The 15203-nt window shown below is 44.0% G+C and overlaps 2 protein-coding genes across 5 annotated transcripts; both read right to left on the reverse strand.

The window, feature by feature from the left end:
- Positions 1-405: 405 nt before the first annotated feature.
- Positions 406-7612, reverse strand: LCNL1 (lipocalin like 1). Its single transcript, XM_012554054.3, has 7 exons — positions 7345-7612; positions 3923-4062; positions 2528-2601; positions 2093-2203; positions 1423-1524; positions 1031-1056; positions 406-572 (listed from the first exon to the last, which is right to left on the reverse strand). The coding sequence occupies exons 1-7, from the start codon at positions 7438-7440 to the stop codon at positions 570-572; spliced, it is 552 nt and encodes a 183-aa protein (XP_012409508.2). The 5' UTR covers positions 7441-7612; the 3' UTR covers positions 406-569.
- Positions 7613-10084: 2472 nt separating this feature from the next.
- On the reverse strand, positions 10085-14868 carry PTGDS (prostaglandin D2 synthase). 4 transcript variants are annotated; one of them, XM_023494378.2, is made up of 8 exons: positions 14583-14868; positions 13720-13859; positions 12892-12951; positions 12330-12406; positions 11910-12023; positions 11458-11559; positions 10587-10609; positions 10085-10244 (listed from the first exon to the last, which is right to left on the reverse strand). In XM_023494378.2, the coding sequence occupies exons 1-7, from the start codon at positions 14700-14702 to the stop codon at positions 10587-10589; spliced, it is 636 nt and encodes a 211-aa protein (XP_023350146.1). In that variant the 5' UTR covers positions 14703-14868; the 3' UTR covers positions 10085-10244. The 4 variants fall into 4 exon arrangements, with proteins under 4 accessions (XP_023350146.1, XP_023350145.1, XP_003757557.1 ...); XM_023494377.2 differs by having other exon boundaries at positions 10085-10248; positions 14583-14867; XM_003757509.4 differs by lacking the exon at positions 12892-12951 and having other exon boundaries at positions 14583-14866.
- Between the last annotated feature and the right edge of the window lie 335 nt (positions 14869-15203).

The raw sequence follows: 15203 nt of genomic DNA on the forward strand, positions 1-15203 counted from the left end.
ACACAGATACACATACATGGAATAAATAGGAAGTAATTATGAAAGGGAAGAATTAAGAGAAGAAGGAGTGGGAGGAAGAATTTGGGGGGAGGTGAGGACATCACCCCAGTCATATAACAGAATCCCATCTCTTTTGCCCTGTTCCCCTGAAACACAATTGCCTCCCAAGGAAAAGGCTTGTCCCTTTTGTCAAATGAAGAGAGAATATCAGAATATGGATTCAGGAAATGTTTTCCTTCAATTGTGCTCCACCTCAGTTAGAGAATTTGAAAAGTATGTTCATGTATGTAGGGGTAGGGTTCTTCCATTGAACCAGTCATTCATGTATTCTCTTTCCCTTTTTCAAATCCTATTCACATATTTCCCCTTCATCCCTACCCCCTCAAATAAATCCAAGAACTCTAGGACTTTCCCAGCATCTGTTTATTTAATATTGGGGCAGTGAGGAAGATTGTAGGAGGAAAGGAAGGAAAAAGTCTCAGCCTGGCTAGCAATGCAAATGGGGGAAGAAGGTAGAGAGGTGATGATTGAGGCGTCAGCCTGAAATCCAGCAAGAGTCAAGTCAGCAATCACTGAAAAAGGAGAACCAATGGTAAAGTTGAGTTTTCCTTCTTCATTCTATCCATTTCGGTACCTCTTCTCCAGCTTGACCCCCCAATGCTGCTCTATTACCTAGGTTCTGCTCCCTTACTCCTTCAAACTGTATCAGTTCATCTTTCTCCTGCCAAGAATAGCTTTCTGCCTCCCCAGACAACCAAGAGCTAATCTAAACTAGCAATCATCTTAAATATACTGGAGATTATGTTCCAAAGGACATAAGCTGTCAGAGTTGGAAGGGAACATAACTTTTTAATGTTGCAAATAAGGAAACGGAGGCTGAGAGAAGAACCTAAGATTCACCTATAATCACCCAGGTGATGGCAGAATCCCAAAACATCTGACTCCAACTTTCCCTAGCTACCCTATGATCTTACTGCTCTAGAGTGGCCCCAGTGCAATAGATGGAAGCTTACACCTTTGTCATGCTTACCTTGGGGAGAGCATTATTACACGCATCTGTAGGAAAAAGAAAATGACAGGGTAGGAGCTGCCTTGGTCGTGGCAGATGATCCCCAAATCTAATGGGAAAACTGATCCACCCCGAAAGTGGAAGAAACTTGCCTATGCTCACATAGCTAATAAGTGGTAAAAATGGAACTAGGACCCCCATATCCTGACTTCCAGGTCAAGGCTCTACAGAATTAAATTTTAAATGGTATTATTTAATTTTATTTCACTGCCTCAAGGTCCTTATCAGTGATGAGTGATGGAATGTATAGAACAAGAAGTGTAAACTGGCACCTGTTTCCTTCCCTCTGCTAGTCCCCAGAAAACTAAAAGTAGGATTAAGTGAGGGTGAGGGAATGGTAGTGAGGACCCCACCTGACTTAGGGAAGATGGCACCCTGGCTGGGGTTCAGGTTCAATTTGGGTGCCAACTGTTGCATTCTTTGTGCACCCTCAGCAAAGAGTTCTGGAGCGCGGCCTGTAGAAGAGAGTGAAAGAAGCAAAAAAAAAGTGAGGAGAGAGATACAGGTGAGTAAAGAGAGATATAGCTGGGTAAATGAACCAGGTAGGTGAGTGGGGGTGCTTAAGTGGGTAAATAGAGAGAATACAGATTGTTGAGAGACACACACAGGGAGGTGAGTGAATGGAATAGGTGAATGATGGGAGGACATGGATCAGGGAAAACAGGAAAGTTAATGGGACTTGTTAGTTAAGTGGAAAGATATTCAGGTGGATGAGTGTGTGACACATGGTTCAGTGGAAGGGCTCAGGTAAGGGGGAAGACATAGCTGGGTGAGTAGGAATTCATAAGTAAATAAGTGAAATGACAGCAGATGAGTTTCTGGGAGGAAAATAGGCAGGTAGTTAGGGAGACACAAGAAGATAAGAAGAACTAGTGGAGAAAACCATACCCCTTAAGCTATAATGAGGAAGAATAAGACTTTGATGGAGAATAGGGGAAAAAGGATAAATCTGCACACTGAAATGAGGATGGGAATAAGAATAGGAATGGGGATGGGAAGGGGAAGCAGCAAGATTATACGTACAGTACAGCTGCATCATTACTCTTTGAGCGCCTCCCTTGTTCATCTTAATGAGAAGAATGGCGTAATGTTTGTAGTCGGAGTTCACCACACTGATGTCATCCTGGCCCATGCCTAGGGAGAAAGGGAAGAGGCCAGAACTCTTTTAAATGATCTGATTTGACATCCTACTCCCATCCCAAACGAAGCAAAACAAAAGTCCTATTAAAAAAAAAGTCCTGTTAAAGGAGATAGATATCTTTCCTCACCCTACCCAACCACCAGAGAAAATAAATCTCTAACTCTCTTCATTCTCTTATACAACACCTTCTTGGTGGCTAATCTCCATTTTTCTTGCTTCAATATAAACTTCCCAAAGTGAAAATGGCCCTGTCCCAGAGAAGGGACTTCTCTCTGCTACAAGTCCTCACTAAATAAGGTCACAGTCCCCAGCCTTACCTGGATTGCTGAATTGTCCTGGCACTGCACCCTTGGTGAAGGTGGCATCCACTTTCTGGCACCCACCATCGGGCCTGTAAAATCACCCACCAGCCCAGTCAGTCCTCAGGCCAAGACCCTCCCAATCTCATCAAGACTGCTTCTGATAATGGCAGGAACTTAGGGAGGAGACAAATCCAGATTTATTCCTATAAGACATGTACCAAGTGTCCAACACTACACTTTCTGACAGCTCATGTTCTGCACAGCTTGTCTCTGATTAAGCACAACTTAGTTAATCACTCCTTTACCAGCCATGTATCCAGCTGATTATAATATCATAATATTTATACATATATATGCATATATATCGTATCATATCATCCTCTGCTACTCCTTAAATGAGCACAGTCTCCCTTACAGCTCATTTGATGTCAACACCCAACAAACATTTTTGTGTGACTCTGGACAATTCACTTAACCTCTCAGGTTCTGTTTCCTCTTCTGTAAAATGGCAACATCTTCCTCACAAGGTGATCATGAAGATCAAATGAAATAACATACACAGAGTACACTACAAATCTTTAAATGTGATATAAATGCCAGTTACTATTATCTTTATAACTATTAATATCTGCCATGGAATCTTATACTATTTCCACACATATACATGATACCTTGTTTGGAAAGAGTTTTTGCCCTATTTATTAAAAATATTTCTTGAAATCAATAAACAATAGACACAGTGGATGTTCATGTGTTTTTTTTTTTTTTCACACCTGAGAATCAGTTGTATGTCTGTGAAGATGTTGGTTGCAGTAGAAAATTCTTTGTAAAAGTTCCTCTTTTAAATTTTCATTAGGAACATTCTTGATGGATCCATCTAAATTTCTGTCAGTACCACATATTTGGGCCCTTAATCATATCTTTATTTAGCATTATTAATGTATTTGTGTGTGTGTTTGGGGTCTCATTTCCCCCAGTTCAAATCCACTATTTGCCTCAATTTCCTAATCTATAAAATGAGTTGGAGAAGGAAATGGCAAACTAGTCCAGTATCTTTGCCCAGAAAACCCCAAATGAGGTCATAAAGAATCAGATATGATTGAAATAGCTCAAACCAGTCACTCAGCTAGGTGATGAGAATATAAAGATAAGGGGCAGCTGGTGGGCAGTGGATAGCGCATCAGCCCTGAGGTCAGGAGGGCCCGAGTTCAAATCTGGCCTCAGACACTTAACACTTCCTAGCTGTGGGATCCTTGACAAGTCCCTTAGCCCCAATTGCCTCAGGAAAAACAAACAAATGAATATATAAAGACAAAAAGCAAATGCTCCTCACTCCTACCCCACCCCCCTTTAGGGAGCCTACATTGTAGGCTAAATTAGGGATCCCCCCCTTGTTTCATTCCTACTCACCCTGGGTAAACCGACTTGACTGACAAGTCACCATTGGCCAGAGGAGTCACATAAGTGATTGCCATCTTTATGTCATCCTTCATGGCCAAAAAGTCTTTGTCATCAGATGCTGCTGCCACAATATACCACAAACCCTGAAACTGAGGAGAGAGATTCAGTCTTTCACCATTTCAAATAAAACAAAGCTCAGGAGACATTTTACAAACCCAAAAGTGCTTTATATCATGATTGCTATTTTCCAGCCTTCCCACACCCTAGAGTGTGTACAAACTCAGTCCTCCTATGTGTGTGTATATATGTGAGAGAGAGATGTATATCTCTCAGAGAGACAGATAGAGAGGGAAAGAGAGAGAAAGAAACAGAAAGATAGACAAAGAGAGAGAGAGAGGAAGAGAGAGAGAGAGAGAGAGAGAGAGAGAGAGAGAGAGAGAGAGAGAGAGAGAGAGAGAGAGAAAGAGGAAAAATAATCTCTAAGACAAGAAGCAGGATGGACTCAGCCTTTCCTAGCTGTCAGACTCCATTGTCCAAAGATGATGTGGGCAAAGGGAAACATCTGGGTTCCATGACTGAAAAAAACTTTAGAACCAGAGGAACTTTAGAAATCATTTGCAGAGGTTCTTAATCTGAAGTCCATGAACTTGTTTTTTAAAAACTTGTTTTGATAAACCTATTTCAATATAATTTATTTCCTTTTAATCCTCCATATTGTACATTAAGTATTAAGCCCATTATTCTGAGAAGGGAATTCATGGGTTTCACCAAGCTGCCCAAAGGCTCCAGGATATGAAAAAGATTAAGAACTTCTGAAAACGAATCCCCTTCATCTATTTTATGGAGGAGGCCAATAGGTCCCAGAAAGAGGAGTTAACTTGCCAAAGGCTTATTGTTATTCAATCATTTCAGAAAAGTATGATTCTTTATGAAACCATTTGTGATTTTCTTAGTAGAAATACTAGAATGGTTTTCTATGTCTTTCTCCAGTTTATTTTACAGATGAGGAAACTAAGGCAAACTGGATTAAGTGACCTGTCAAAAGCTAAACTAGCATTAATTGGCAGCTTTGAGATTAAAACCCAATTCTTCTGACTCAATCACTAAATATGTATTTATTAATTAAGCACTTATTATGCGCCAGGCATTTTGCTGGGCACTGGGAATATGAAACAGTCCTTGCTCTTCAGGAGTTGTCATTCTTTTGGAAGAGACAACATGCACATATACAAATATATGAAATTTATACAAGAAAAATACACAAATACAAAATAATTTAGGGAGAGTCACTGAGGATTGGAGCTGGGAATGGCCAAAAAATTTTTTTTCATATAGAAGGCTACAATAATGACCTATTTCACCATACTGTGTGACTCCAGCCAAGAAAGGCCAAAGTGGCTCCACGTGGGGAAGTCACTCTATCTGCCTAAGACTAGGGAAGGGCTGAAATGCAGAGTTTAGTTATGGGAGTGTGCAGCTATAGGCCCACTATTTCAGCAAGCAAAACAAATGATAGCCTGAGGGCAATCAGCTAAAAAAATACCCTCCAATAAATTTGTAAACAAATTCAAGTGAGTGGGAAAGGTGATAGAGATATCAGAGATAGGCCTCTGAGCAAAGTTCAGATGTCCATGAGCCCACTGCCCAAAGAAGGGCAGAGCAAGACTTTGCTGGTTTGGGGGAATAAGCTAATAGAAGGTTCAGCTTCTGAAGGAAGTTTTGTTTTTTTTGTTTTTTTTTTTTTTAATAGCTTCCTATTTTATCTATTCTTGCTTGCTTTTTTCTGTTGAAGGACTACAGATGTTATCCTTTAACAGTCTTGACAAAACCTTGATGTCCCTGTTTTAGGTGATACCTGAGAAAGGGACCAGTAACAAGGGATGCAGTGAAAACTGCATGAGAATCACGGCAGAGAACTTAGCTTTTAGTCACATTATCCTTCCACTTCCCCTCTCCCTTTTCTGATGTCCTTACCCTAGACTCCTAAATCTAAGACTTAAGTTTCCAAATAATAATTAATTGCATTAGTGAATGCAGCTGAATAAGGGGATGGGTCAGAGCCTTTGATGACTTCCCACTCCTTTCTCCCCCTCATCCCCGAATCTGGGCTGGATCAGCTGAGAATACTAGCATTTAACATGGGATTGGGAGGCAGCTAGAATATAGGAGAAAAAGCACTGAGGGCCTAGATTCAAATTCTGCCTCTAATGCTTACTATCTAAGTCACCACCATACATTTAACCTTCTTGGGGCTTAACTTCCCCACTTGTAAAATGAAGCAGTTGGATTAGCTGGGCTCTGAGGTTTCTTCTAGTTCTGCAGTTATTTTATGTGATGGCTTTGCTATGGGACAGGCCCTGTAAGAGACAATGCTCCTGGCTTAAGTCAGGGACTTGTGGGGGATGGAGTTTGGAAAAGGTCTAGGAAATGGGTCAATGAAATCCAAACTTGAATCTGTCAAATATTGTGAGCCAGAGTCCTCCTGGGCAAACTCAGAGGAAGAACTTTCTTCTTCCCTAGAAGATTATATATAGTAAGGATAGAGTGAAGTTACTTGCAGGAAGTACAAGGGAAAAGTAAAAATGTCTCATAAAGAAAAAAAGGGTTGGTTTTTTAAAACTGTCATCCTAGTGATCTTAGATTTTTAGGTTGGGCTGGTAGAGAGTCTAAAGTATGATAAAATGATTCCCTGAGGCAAGCAGGGAAGGGCACTGATGGGGATCAGTCCCACCTCTGTGGAGGTCATGGGCAGCCCCACCTTGCTGTATCCAGTAAGAAATCCAATTTATATCAAACCCCAAGGTTAAATTTCTCCAATAAATCAGTTTATAGCCCTCTTCTTTGCTGAACTCCCAGACAAGGCACTCTGCCTCAAGGTGTTTTTCTATTCCCCTATACACCCATGTCTCATAGTATCTTTCCTCTTAATTCCCCTCCCAATTCCTTATGGTGAGTTTTTCCTCCTTATAGCTAACTAACTCTTTTTAGGGTGCAAAATTCCTCAATGGATTTTGCCTATCAAAGTCATATTCCTACCTCAAGAGTATACCCTGGCTAATTGAGGGTCCCCTAGGGAACTTGCCTTTTCTATCATTAATTGTTTAAAACCCCTTTCCTTGCTAACTATATACTCTCCCACCTCTCTTTGGTATTGACCACTGCTGCTGTTTATTGTATCTCTTCCTTTTGCCTGTACCCTCTTCTCCTAAATACACCTACCTTTTGCCAGAGAAAAGGACGATTGTGAATTTTTCCCATGACTGAACCTAACATTTGTTGCTGTTCTTCAAACACATCATTTGGAACTTGCTGCCCTGACACATCCCCACTTCATACTCAGATGGGTATTCCCTCCAGGTACTTAGAGCCCTGCAGGTCCCTAATTCCCAACCTCTGCCCCCACACTCACCCCTCTTCTAGGAGGTTGTTACCTTGCTGTTGTCGAAGTTGGATTGAGGAGGGATGTCAGCTTGGACTGGAGAGCCCCAAAGCAGCCCCAGTAGGCATCCCAGAACCAAGGCCTTCATCCTCCTGGGTGTTCACTCAGCACTCAGTCTGGAGCCACTGAGACTTCAGAGCACTGTGGTTCTGTGCCCTCCGAGAACCTGGCATTTATGCTGAGAAGATGCTTTGGGCGGAGAAAGGGGTGGAAGAGGGCCACCATCCAGCCTGGAGCATGGCCTGTGTGATCCAGGGAGATGGCTTCCAAAAACAGCACGTACATTCAAAGGAAGGTTTCCTCCTCGGGTGGAGGAGAGATAGTGGAGGTCAAGGGTGGGTCGGGCAGGGGAGCTAAGGTTTCAAGTTGGAGAGCTCCATGAACGCCCCCCCTGTTTTTTCTCTGTCCAGGATTCACTTAGAACACCGATAAATCCAAGCCAGGGCTGATCTTGAATCTTCCTGGAGTCACTGGGCTTCAGTCCCAGCCACTACTTAAGTTGATAATAAGTTAATATGTGTTATTTGTCAAGCACTCCATTATTTTCCAAAGCATGTGCCAACAGGGACTTCATGTCATGTCCATAAGTAGCCCTGGAGGCAAGTATTTTATGCATGCTTCCTTAGCACCTTCTATCTCCTATGTACATATTTATGTGATGTTTTTGCTAGGAGATATTATTTGCATATAACATCTATTTACATATCATCATATCCCTTAGAGTACCAAAGGTTTGTTTTCTCTTTGTCTTGTCAGTGCTCAACATAGCACCTGGCACACAGCAATCACTTAATGTTTGTTTGATGAATTGATGTCCAATTTTTCTACAGTCTTTCTCATGCAAAGTTATAAAACCTATGGGCTAAGCAAGAAGCCTTGCTAATAATAGCTGCTCAATAAATATTTATTTATGATCATGACAGGAGAAAGAGTTCAAAACTTAACCCCAAGATTCAGAACACCTGAGTACTGGGAAGATGGGGAAATGAACAAAAATGATAAAGTTTGGGAGGAACTAGGGTTGGAGGGGAAATGCTTAGTTTGGTTGTAAGATGTGTTGGATTTGAAAGGCAATGGGTCATTCAAAGAAGAAGGCCCAGGAGTCATTTGGAAATATTTAGACTAATGCTCTAGCAAGAAGCCCATTCTAGAGTTATGGAATTTGGGAGGTATCCACCTAGAGGGCATAATTGAAGTTTTAGGAATGGATGATCTTACTATAAGAAAAGGTGGAGATTAGAAAAGAAGGGTGTGGACTAACCCGAAGAGGATATCTCCTATTGAAGGAAGGGAAAAGAAATAGGAGAAAGGAAAAGAAACAGGGAGATTTAAGACATTGAAAGAGAATTTGGAGGGGAACTGTAACTAGTAATGGGAACTAGGAGCACACACTATGGCAGTGGCAAGCACTGGGGGGGGAGGCCAAAGAATAGCTGACCATCCTTTTAAAACTCTCTCTTCTTCCCAAGCATGAAGACAATCTCTATTCTACTGAAAGTGTTCTTATTGCCTTCTAAATATCAGTGTATTGAGGCAAAGTTCACACTGTTGAGAATGGGAAGGGGGACCCCAAAAGTTTGGGGTCATAGATCAGTGTCCAAGGGGGCCGCCTTCCCAACCTCAACAACATCACCCAGCCTTAGTCATGTCTGTAAGGTGGAAAGTGTAATGCTGAAGGCAAGAAAAGGAGAATTTCAGTCACCAGCATTAACTACTGCAGACGCATTTAGAAGGAAGAAGTCTGTCAGGATTTGATGAATAGGAAGCCATGATGACTTTTAGATTTCAATGACTTTGGTAGAGACAGAAGTCGGATGACTAAGGTTCAGGAATGGATAGGAGTGCCATAATAGAAGTAATGTGTGGACATTTTTTTTAAGTTATTGGGTCAATTTATGGCTGGGGTTATAGGGCATCTGGTGGCTTGGGTTAGGGGATCACTTTATGACAGGTCATTTTGTGGAGAAGCTGTTGGCTTCACAGCCAGTTTTTCTTCTTTGCCCAATTAGGGGTAGAAGGGCCCGAAGTAAACAGTAGAGGGTTTTCTTTCTCTTCCAAACTAATCTTTCCCCTTAATCTAAATCTGTTCTGAGATAAATCTTTATCTCTGAGCCATCTAATTTCTTTAATCCCCACTTAACACTTAATCGGATTAAGCCCAAAGCTGTACCTTCCTACCTTTTCCTCAACAGGTGACAGCATTTTGGGAGTCCCCTGGGAGTGGCAAGCAGCTATCAAATGAATTAAGTACAGACTTCATCCCTTCCCTTCTCCTCCCCTCCACCCACTTAAGGAGCTATTCAGAGGTCAGTTGATGTTCAAGGGTCCTTTAGGACTGTTCCCTCCTTAAGGAGCCCACCCCTCTCCATCTTTAATTCTGGTAATAATGACACCCCAAAGCACCAATCCCTACTTTCAGTTCAGAACATTCAAACATGGAAAGTCAAGTTTGGTTGCTTGGTTCGGAAGGCTTTGGAGAAAATGTGTGATGTTAAAATGCTAGACTCATTGAACATATGATGTCAGAGCAGAGACCCTAGAAGGATGATGAGCTCATGAATCGAATCCAAGTCATTCATTTTATAAATGAAAAAACTGAGGCTCAGGAAAGGGGGAGGAAGGGGACTTTCTCAAAGTCCTATACTGAGACAGTTGCCTTCCAGGACACACTCTAGTATAAAAGAGTAGACAAAAAGAAAGTTGCTATTGTGAAAACAAGACAGGAGCCAGAATCAGTACTCCATTTATTTATTTGATAGGGTCAGTATAGAAGCGCAAAGCTGGGGGCAGTGGCACCAGGCAGAAAGATCCTGCCAGCCAGGGGTCCATGGAGCGGAGACTTTCTAGAGAAGAGCCTGAGGTCCAAGGGGGTGATCAAGGCATGTGCAGGATCTGACTGGAAAGAGAAAAAAAAAAAAATGATATTTTAAGTGGAAAAAGCCCCAAACCTCAAACTGAGATTACTATGTAGAAATGGGATGTTAATGGCAAGGCCTAAGGCCTAAAATATCTTAATTAAATTTGTCTGAGCCTGTCTTTGCATGTATCAAATGTAGTTGGTAGTAAAGGTTATTGTCTAGCTCACTTGGTTTTTTAAAGAATTTTTGAAATATGGGTTATTGTTTTTAACAAGTATCTTTATTCTTCCCATCTGTACCCCACAAATCCCCACACTCCATCCTCCCCGCCGTTGTGGATAAGGCATCAGAAGCCATGCCCTTCAGGGCTACTCACTTAGTTTTCATTGATACACTGATCTGCAGGGGAAAAAAAATTTCTTTTGGTTATTCCTAAATCTGGATACAGAGAAGGCTACAAGAATCCCAACCATCCTAGCCCTTAAATAGAACCACTCCCTTTCTCTCAATTGTCCTCCACTCAGGAGAATCTGCCTTCATTTTAAGCTTCATATAATGCCCTCAGCTTTTCATTCTAGGATTTGATCGTCTCTGTTGGAATTTTTTCACGTCTAATCTCAATCCTTCCTGATGCAATACAAACCCCCTTTCTTATAACCATCTCCATGGAAATGAAAGAGTGCTTGCTGACTCTCCTTCCCCTCTGCCTTCATGAGTAGGCAGAATTAGTTGGCCTTTCTCTTGTAGGAGTTTCTATCACCTCCTCTGGATTGCAGTCAACAGAGGGGAGAGCCTTTAGAATTCTCTAAATTTGGGGCCTTAGGTGGAAGCCCAGATCAGAATCTCTCAGAAGGTCTAGCCCTGTCATTTTTCCCTTCTCCCCACTTTCATTACTTTTTTGAGACTCAGTAAGGTAAGTACCCTAAGTTTAGGGTTCTATCTCCCATTTTCTCTCCCATGAATAGCTTGTGAGAGAGTAGTGAGGTTAGCCCAACCCTGTCCCTGGGGAAGCCATCTATGGATGCTACAGGGCTAGCTCAGGAAATATTGAGAACCGGGGCAAAGAACAGAAGGAAGGACGCAGGAAGCAGGGGAAGGGCTGGAAGAGATCTAGACCCGAGCTTCCCCTGTGCAATGAACCAGCTCTCTCCTAGGATCCTCCTCCCTCAGTTAAAGTGCTTGGCCAAAGCTGTTTATCGGCTCCTTATCAGACCCTAATCCCTATTCCCCTCAAACCTTGCCCTCACCAGTTTTGGGCAGGATGACAATGGTGTCTTCTGTGAAGCCATGGGACTTGGCAAAGCTGATGAACCTCTCCTTCAGCTCAGGTCTCACATCCTTGGTTCTGCCTGTGGTACACGAGGGAAGTACAGAGTTAGGAGAGATCATCTGGTGGGGTTCCTCTCTCCAGGAAGGATTGCTCCTAAACCCAATCTAGGGGGGCTGTTCCCTACACTCCCTTGATTGTGGTTCCCAGGGTCAGCATTTAGGATGATGACTGGTACCATCTAGCTTTCATCTGTCACATTTCAGTTGAAATCTTATTCTGTCCTTGGGGAGAAAGGATTAAATGATCCTACATCCAGGAAAAGTTAAGGATTAGTTAGTATTTGCAATAAAAGGGGAAGGGGGTTGGGGACTCTACACCAACTGGAGGTGGGGTCCTCTTTGGGCTGGGTGGGCTACCCTGGATACATACTGTAGAGAGTTGCCATGTTGAAGTTACTGTTGCCTTTGGTTTTAGTGGTATACAGCAGGGAATATTCCTCATAGTTGGTTTCCACCACAAAGATGTTGTGTTCGCTCCCCCACTCTGAGAAAATACAAGAAAGGAAACATTGTGGGAGCTCCTGGACCCCTTCTTTCTTGGGGCTCTCCAAACCCGCTTTCCCTCTTGGAATCCTCATTAAAGAGCAAGTAGGGGAAAATGGATTTCTTTACCCAGTGCCACCCAATGCCAGCCCAATACCCCCTTTGGCCATGGTTTTCAGAGGTGTTTCCTGCCTTTCCCTGAGAATTTGTGAAGCTGGGTCCCCTGAACTCTGCTTCGACAGGTAAGTCCCCATGCCCTGACAGGAAAAACAGGGGAGGTGAGAGCGGGAGGGAGGAGCACACTTACTGATGCTTTTGTAAACATAGTGTCCTGGCTGCTGGGTCTTCCTCAGGAGGGAGGTGCGAGTCTCACACTGATTGTTGCTGCAGGTACAACCCAGCTACTGAGTCAAGTGGGAAGCCAGCCCCAGCCCAGCCCCAGCCCCTGCCAAAGGGCAAATACTACGTCCAGGAGGACCTAATTGTTCAGAAGCATCATAAAGTGGGAGAATTCAGAACTAGCTTTCAGTTTGGAGTTAAGGTTAGAGGATCATATCATTAGAATTATAGGGAACTTCAGAGGCCTTTAGTCCAGCTCTTCATTTTGTGGATGAGGAAACCGAAGTTAGATGGCTTGCCCAGAATCATATAGCTAGTGAATATCTGAAGCAGGAGTGGAACTCCTCTCTCTGATCCTAAATCCGTTGTCCTACCTGCCTGCTTCTGGATTGGCATTGGAAAAATGTCAGATTTAAGGATAAGTAAAATTTGATTATGATGATTTGAGATGAGGTTAATACTGAGGTTAATACTGGGTTATGTCTCTGGTGAGAAATAGGGTTAAATATTAGGAGTATATATTGTCCTACCTGTTCCTGTTCCCAGAGCCAGACCCTGAACTTCCCTTTACCTGGCTCAAGTTACCTGTTCTGATTAAAAATTGCTTAATAAAACCTCCTGTGAAGAGATGTAGAGTGAAGAAAGCGAAAACAAAAGAAAATTATGCAGATGGATTATGTAAATTGTGTAAATAAAACAATGTAGGTTTCTTCTGTTCTGTGAAAATTCTAATACACTTTCTTCCTTTCTGTGAACAATCCCATAAACTACAAAAGTGGCAGGTGACTTGTAACTAAACTTCAGTGACATGAAGTAGATCAGAATGTTGGCCTTAAAGCCAGCAAGACTTGGGCTGAAGCTCTGCCTCCAAAACATATTGATACTGGGTAAATCATATACCCTCGTCATGGTATTCTGGGCAACTAAGAATGTAAAATGCAGAGGGGACACTGACCTACTTTGATGGAGGAAATTCCCTCACCTGGGAGTTTCCTTTAACAAATACATCACAGGCCCATTCCTTATCCCACTAGTAGGGTGATTAATTGTTTGGGACTATGTACATTGTATGGAGTGGGGACGTTTGTAGTATGTGTTAGAAGTGTCCCATCCCAATAAATATTTAATATTTATAATTATATTATTTATTTATGTATTATATTATGTTCTTATTAATAATAAAATAGTTAATAAAACTATTCTAGTCCCTTTCCCACTCTCACCCCAGCATCCCCTGCTCGTTCCTGATCTACTTGGGAAGGAGGGATGGTCAGAGGTCAGGGGACGGGAAGGTCCTTTGTCCACCATGCCCCAGGAAGCAGTCAGGTTCCCCTCACCGCCCAAGCTGCTCATCTCACCTGACGAAGGTGGCAGTGAAGTTGACTGTTCCATCAGCTTCTGGAGTCAGGACAGTCTTGCACATCATCAGCTCTGCCTTCTTTTTCAGGAACCAGGGGAAGGTAGAGGCCAGTCCCACGCTGTACCACGTCCCCACGAACTGTAAGGCAGCTTCTCTATAGCAGCCAAGCCTCTGGGCCCCCTCCCTGGCTGTCATTCATTCCCTGGCATCTCCCAGACATGCACACTAGCAGCCCAAGGTGCTCTTCAGGGCGGACTGTCTGTGAGGTGCTCGCTGGAAGCCCTGACTGAGGAGTAAATCGTCGGCCCATCGTCGCCCCCTGAGAGCTCCGGGCACCTGTGGGCACCAGCCCCCCGGCTCTGACCCTCGGCTGCCCACCCCCGCCCACTCTTCTGTGAACAGATTAGAGGCTGCCACAGCCAGCGCTCCCCCAGAGTGACAGCAGAGGGCACGCTGGAGCCGCTCTCGGAGTGCGGGCTGGTAGGGACAGGGACGGAGGTCTCTCCATCATCCCTTTCTCCCTCTTCCCCAAGGGTTCTAGCTGCCGCCCCTGCAGACCAGGGGGAAGCGTCAGCCTCTAGCATGTGGGAGCAGCCTGGATCCAGGGCGTCTGCACTTGTCCCAGGACAAGATCCCCCTCCGTTCTCAGCCTTCGCCCGGAGCAGACCTTAAGGGCAGGGTCTGAGGTCTGAGAGCAGGGCAGAGGCCTGGGACATACCTGGCAGCCAGACCTTAGGGAGCCTTCCGTCCCCTCATTTATTATCTCCCAGCTCCAAGCATCCCAATGGAACAGAGCATCGATGGGGGGGGAGCCGGGCAAGGACCTCCAGCTTCAGCTCTGTCCGGGCCCTTTTCACTTACCTTGTCCTCTAGGAAGTCAGGCTGAACTGGGATCTCCTGGGGGGATTCCTGGCTCTGGCCCTGGGTCTCTAGGGCCTGGAGCAAGGCCAGCCCCATCCACAGGAGACCCATAGCCATCATTTTGCCACTGAGCCGAGGACTGAGGAGATCCTGGTCCAGGTACTCGAGGCTGAGATGGACAAGAGAGAGAAGCAGAGGGCAAGTGACCGAGCAGCTGGGAAGACCCCTATTTATGGGCCTGACGTGGCATCCACCCAGCCAGAAACAAGGCAGCCTGGGTTCATGGTATCAGTGAGGGGGAGGAGAGGGCGGTCTCTCTCAGTCTCACATCGTCCTCTCCTCCCCCTACTGCCCAGCTGCTGAGTCCAGTTATGCAAGGGACACACACAAGGGAAAATCAGCCAGCAAGCCTCTTGCCCAGACTGGAGGGGGACGAGGAGGGGGAGAGGAAGAGAGGCCGTGGAGAAACAAGGGGAGAGGGCAAGAGAAACTGTGTATGGAGGAGAAAGTACTGAGAACCTGGGTGTAAGTCCCAACTCTGCTCTGCAACCTGAAGGAATTCGATGATCACTATGTCTCTGTACCTGATTTCCTTATTTGTGAAATGAGGGAATTATTATA

This window comes from Sarcophilus harrisii, chromosome 2, assembly GCF_902635505.1.
Source record: "Sarcophilus harrisii chromosome 2, mSarHar1.11, whole genome shotgun sequence".
Taxonomy (NCBI): Eukaryota; Metazoa; Chordata; class Mammalia; order Dasyuromorphia; family Dasyuridae; genus Sarcophilus; species Sarcophilus harrisii.

Excerpts from the sequence above, each read along its gene's own strand:
- PTGDS (XM_023494378.2), bottom strand. The coding sequence starts at position 14,702 with ATGATGGCTATGGGTCTCCTGTGGATGGGGCTGGCCTTGCTCCAGGCC. Across the intron at positions 12,407-12,891 it reads GGCTCTGGGAACAGGAACAG|CAACAATCAGTGTGAGACTC; the intron begins GTAGGACAATAT and ends TTGTACCTGCAG. Across the intron at positions 12,024-12,329 it reads CTATGTTTACAAAAGCATCA|AGTGGGGGAGCGAACACAAC; the intron begins GTAAGTGTGCTC and ends GTATTTTCTCAG.
- LCNL1 (XM_012554054.3), bottom strand. The coding sequence starts at position 7,440 with ATGAAGGCCTTGGTTCTGGGATGCCTACTGGGGCTGCTTTGGGGCTCT. Across the intron at positions 4,063-7,344 it reads CCAACTTCGACAACAGCAAG|TTTCAGGGTTTGTGGTATAT; the intron begins GTAACAACCTCC and ends CTCTCTCCTCAG. Across the intron at positions 1,057-1,422 it reads TGCCATCTTCCCTAAGTCAG|ATGCGTGTAATAATGCTCTC; the intron begins GTGGGGTCCTCA and ends TTTTTCCTACAG.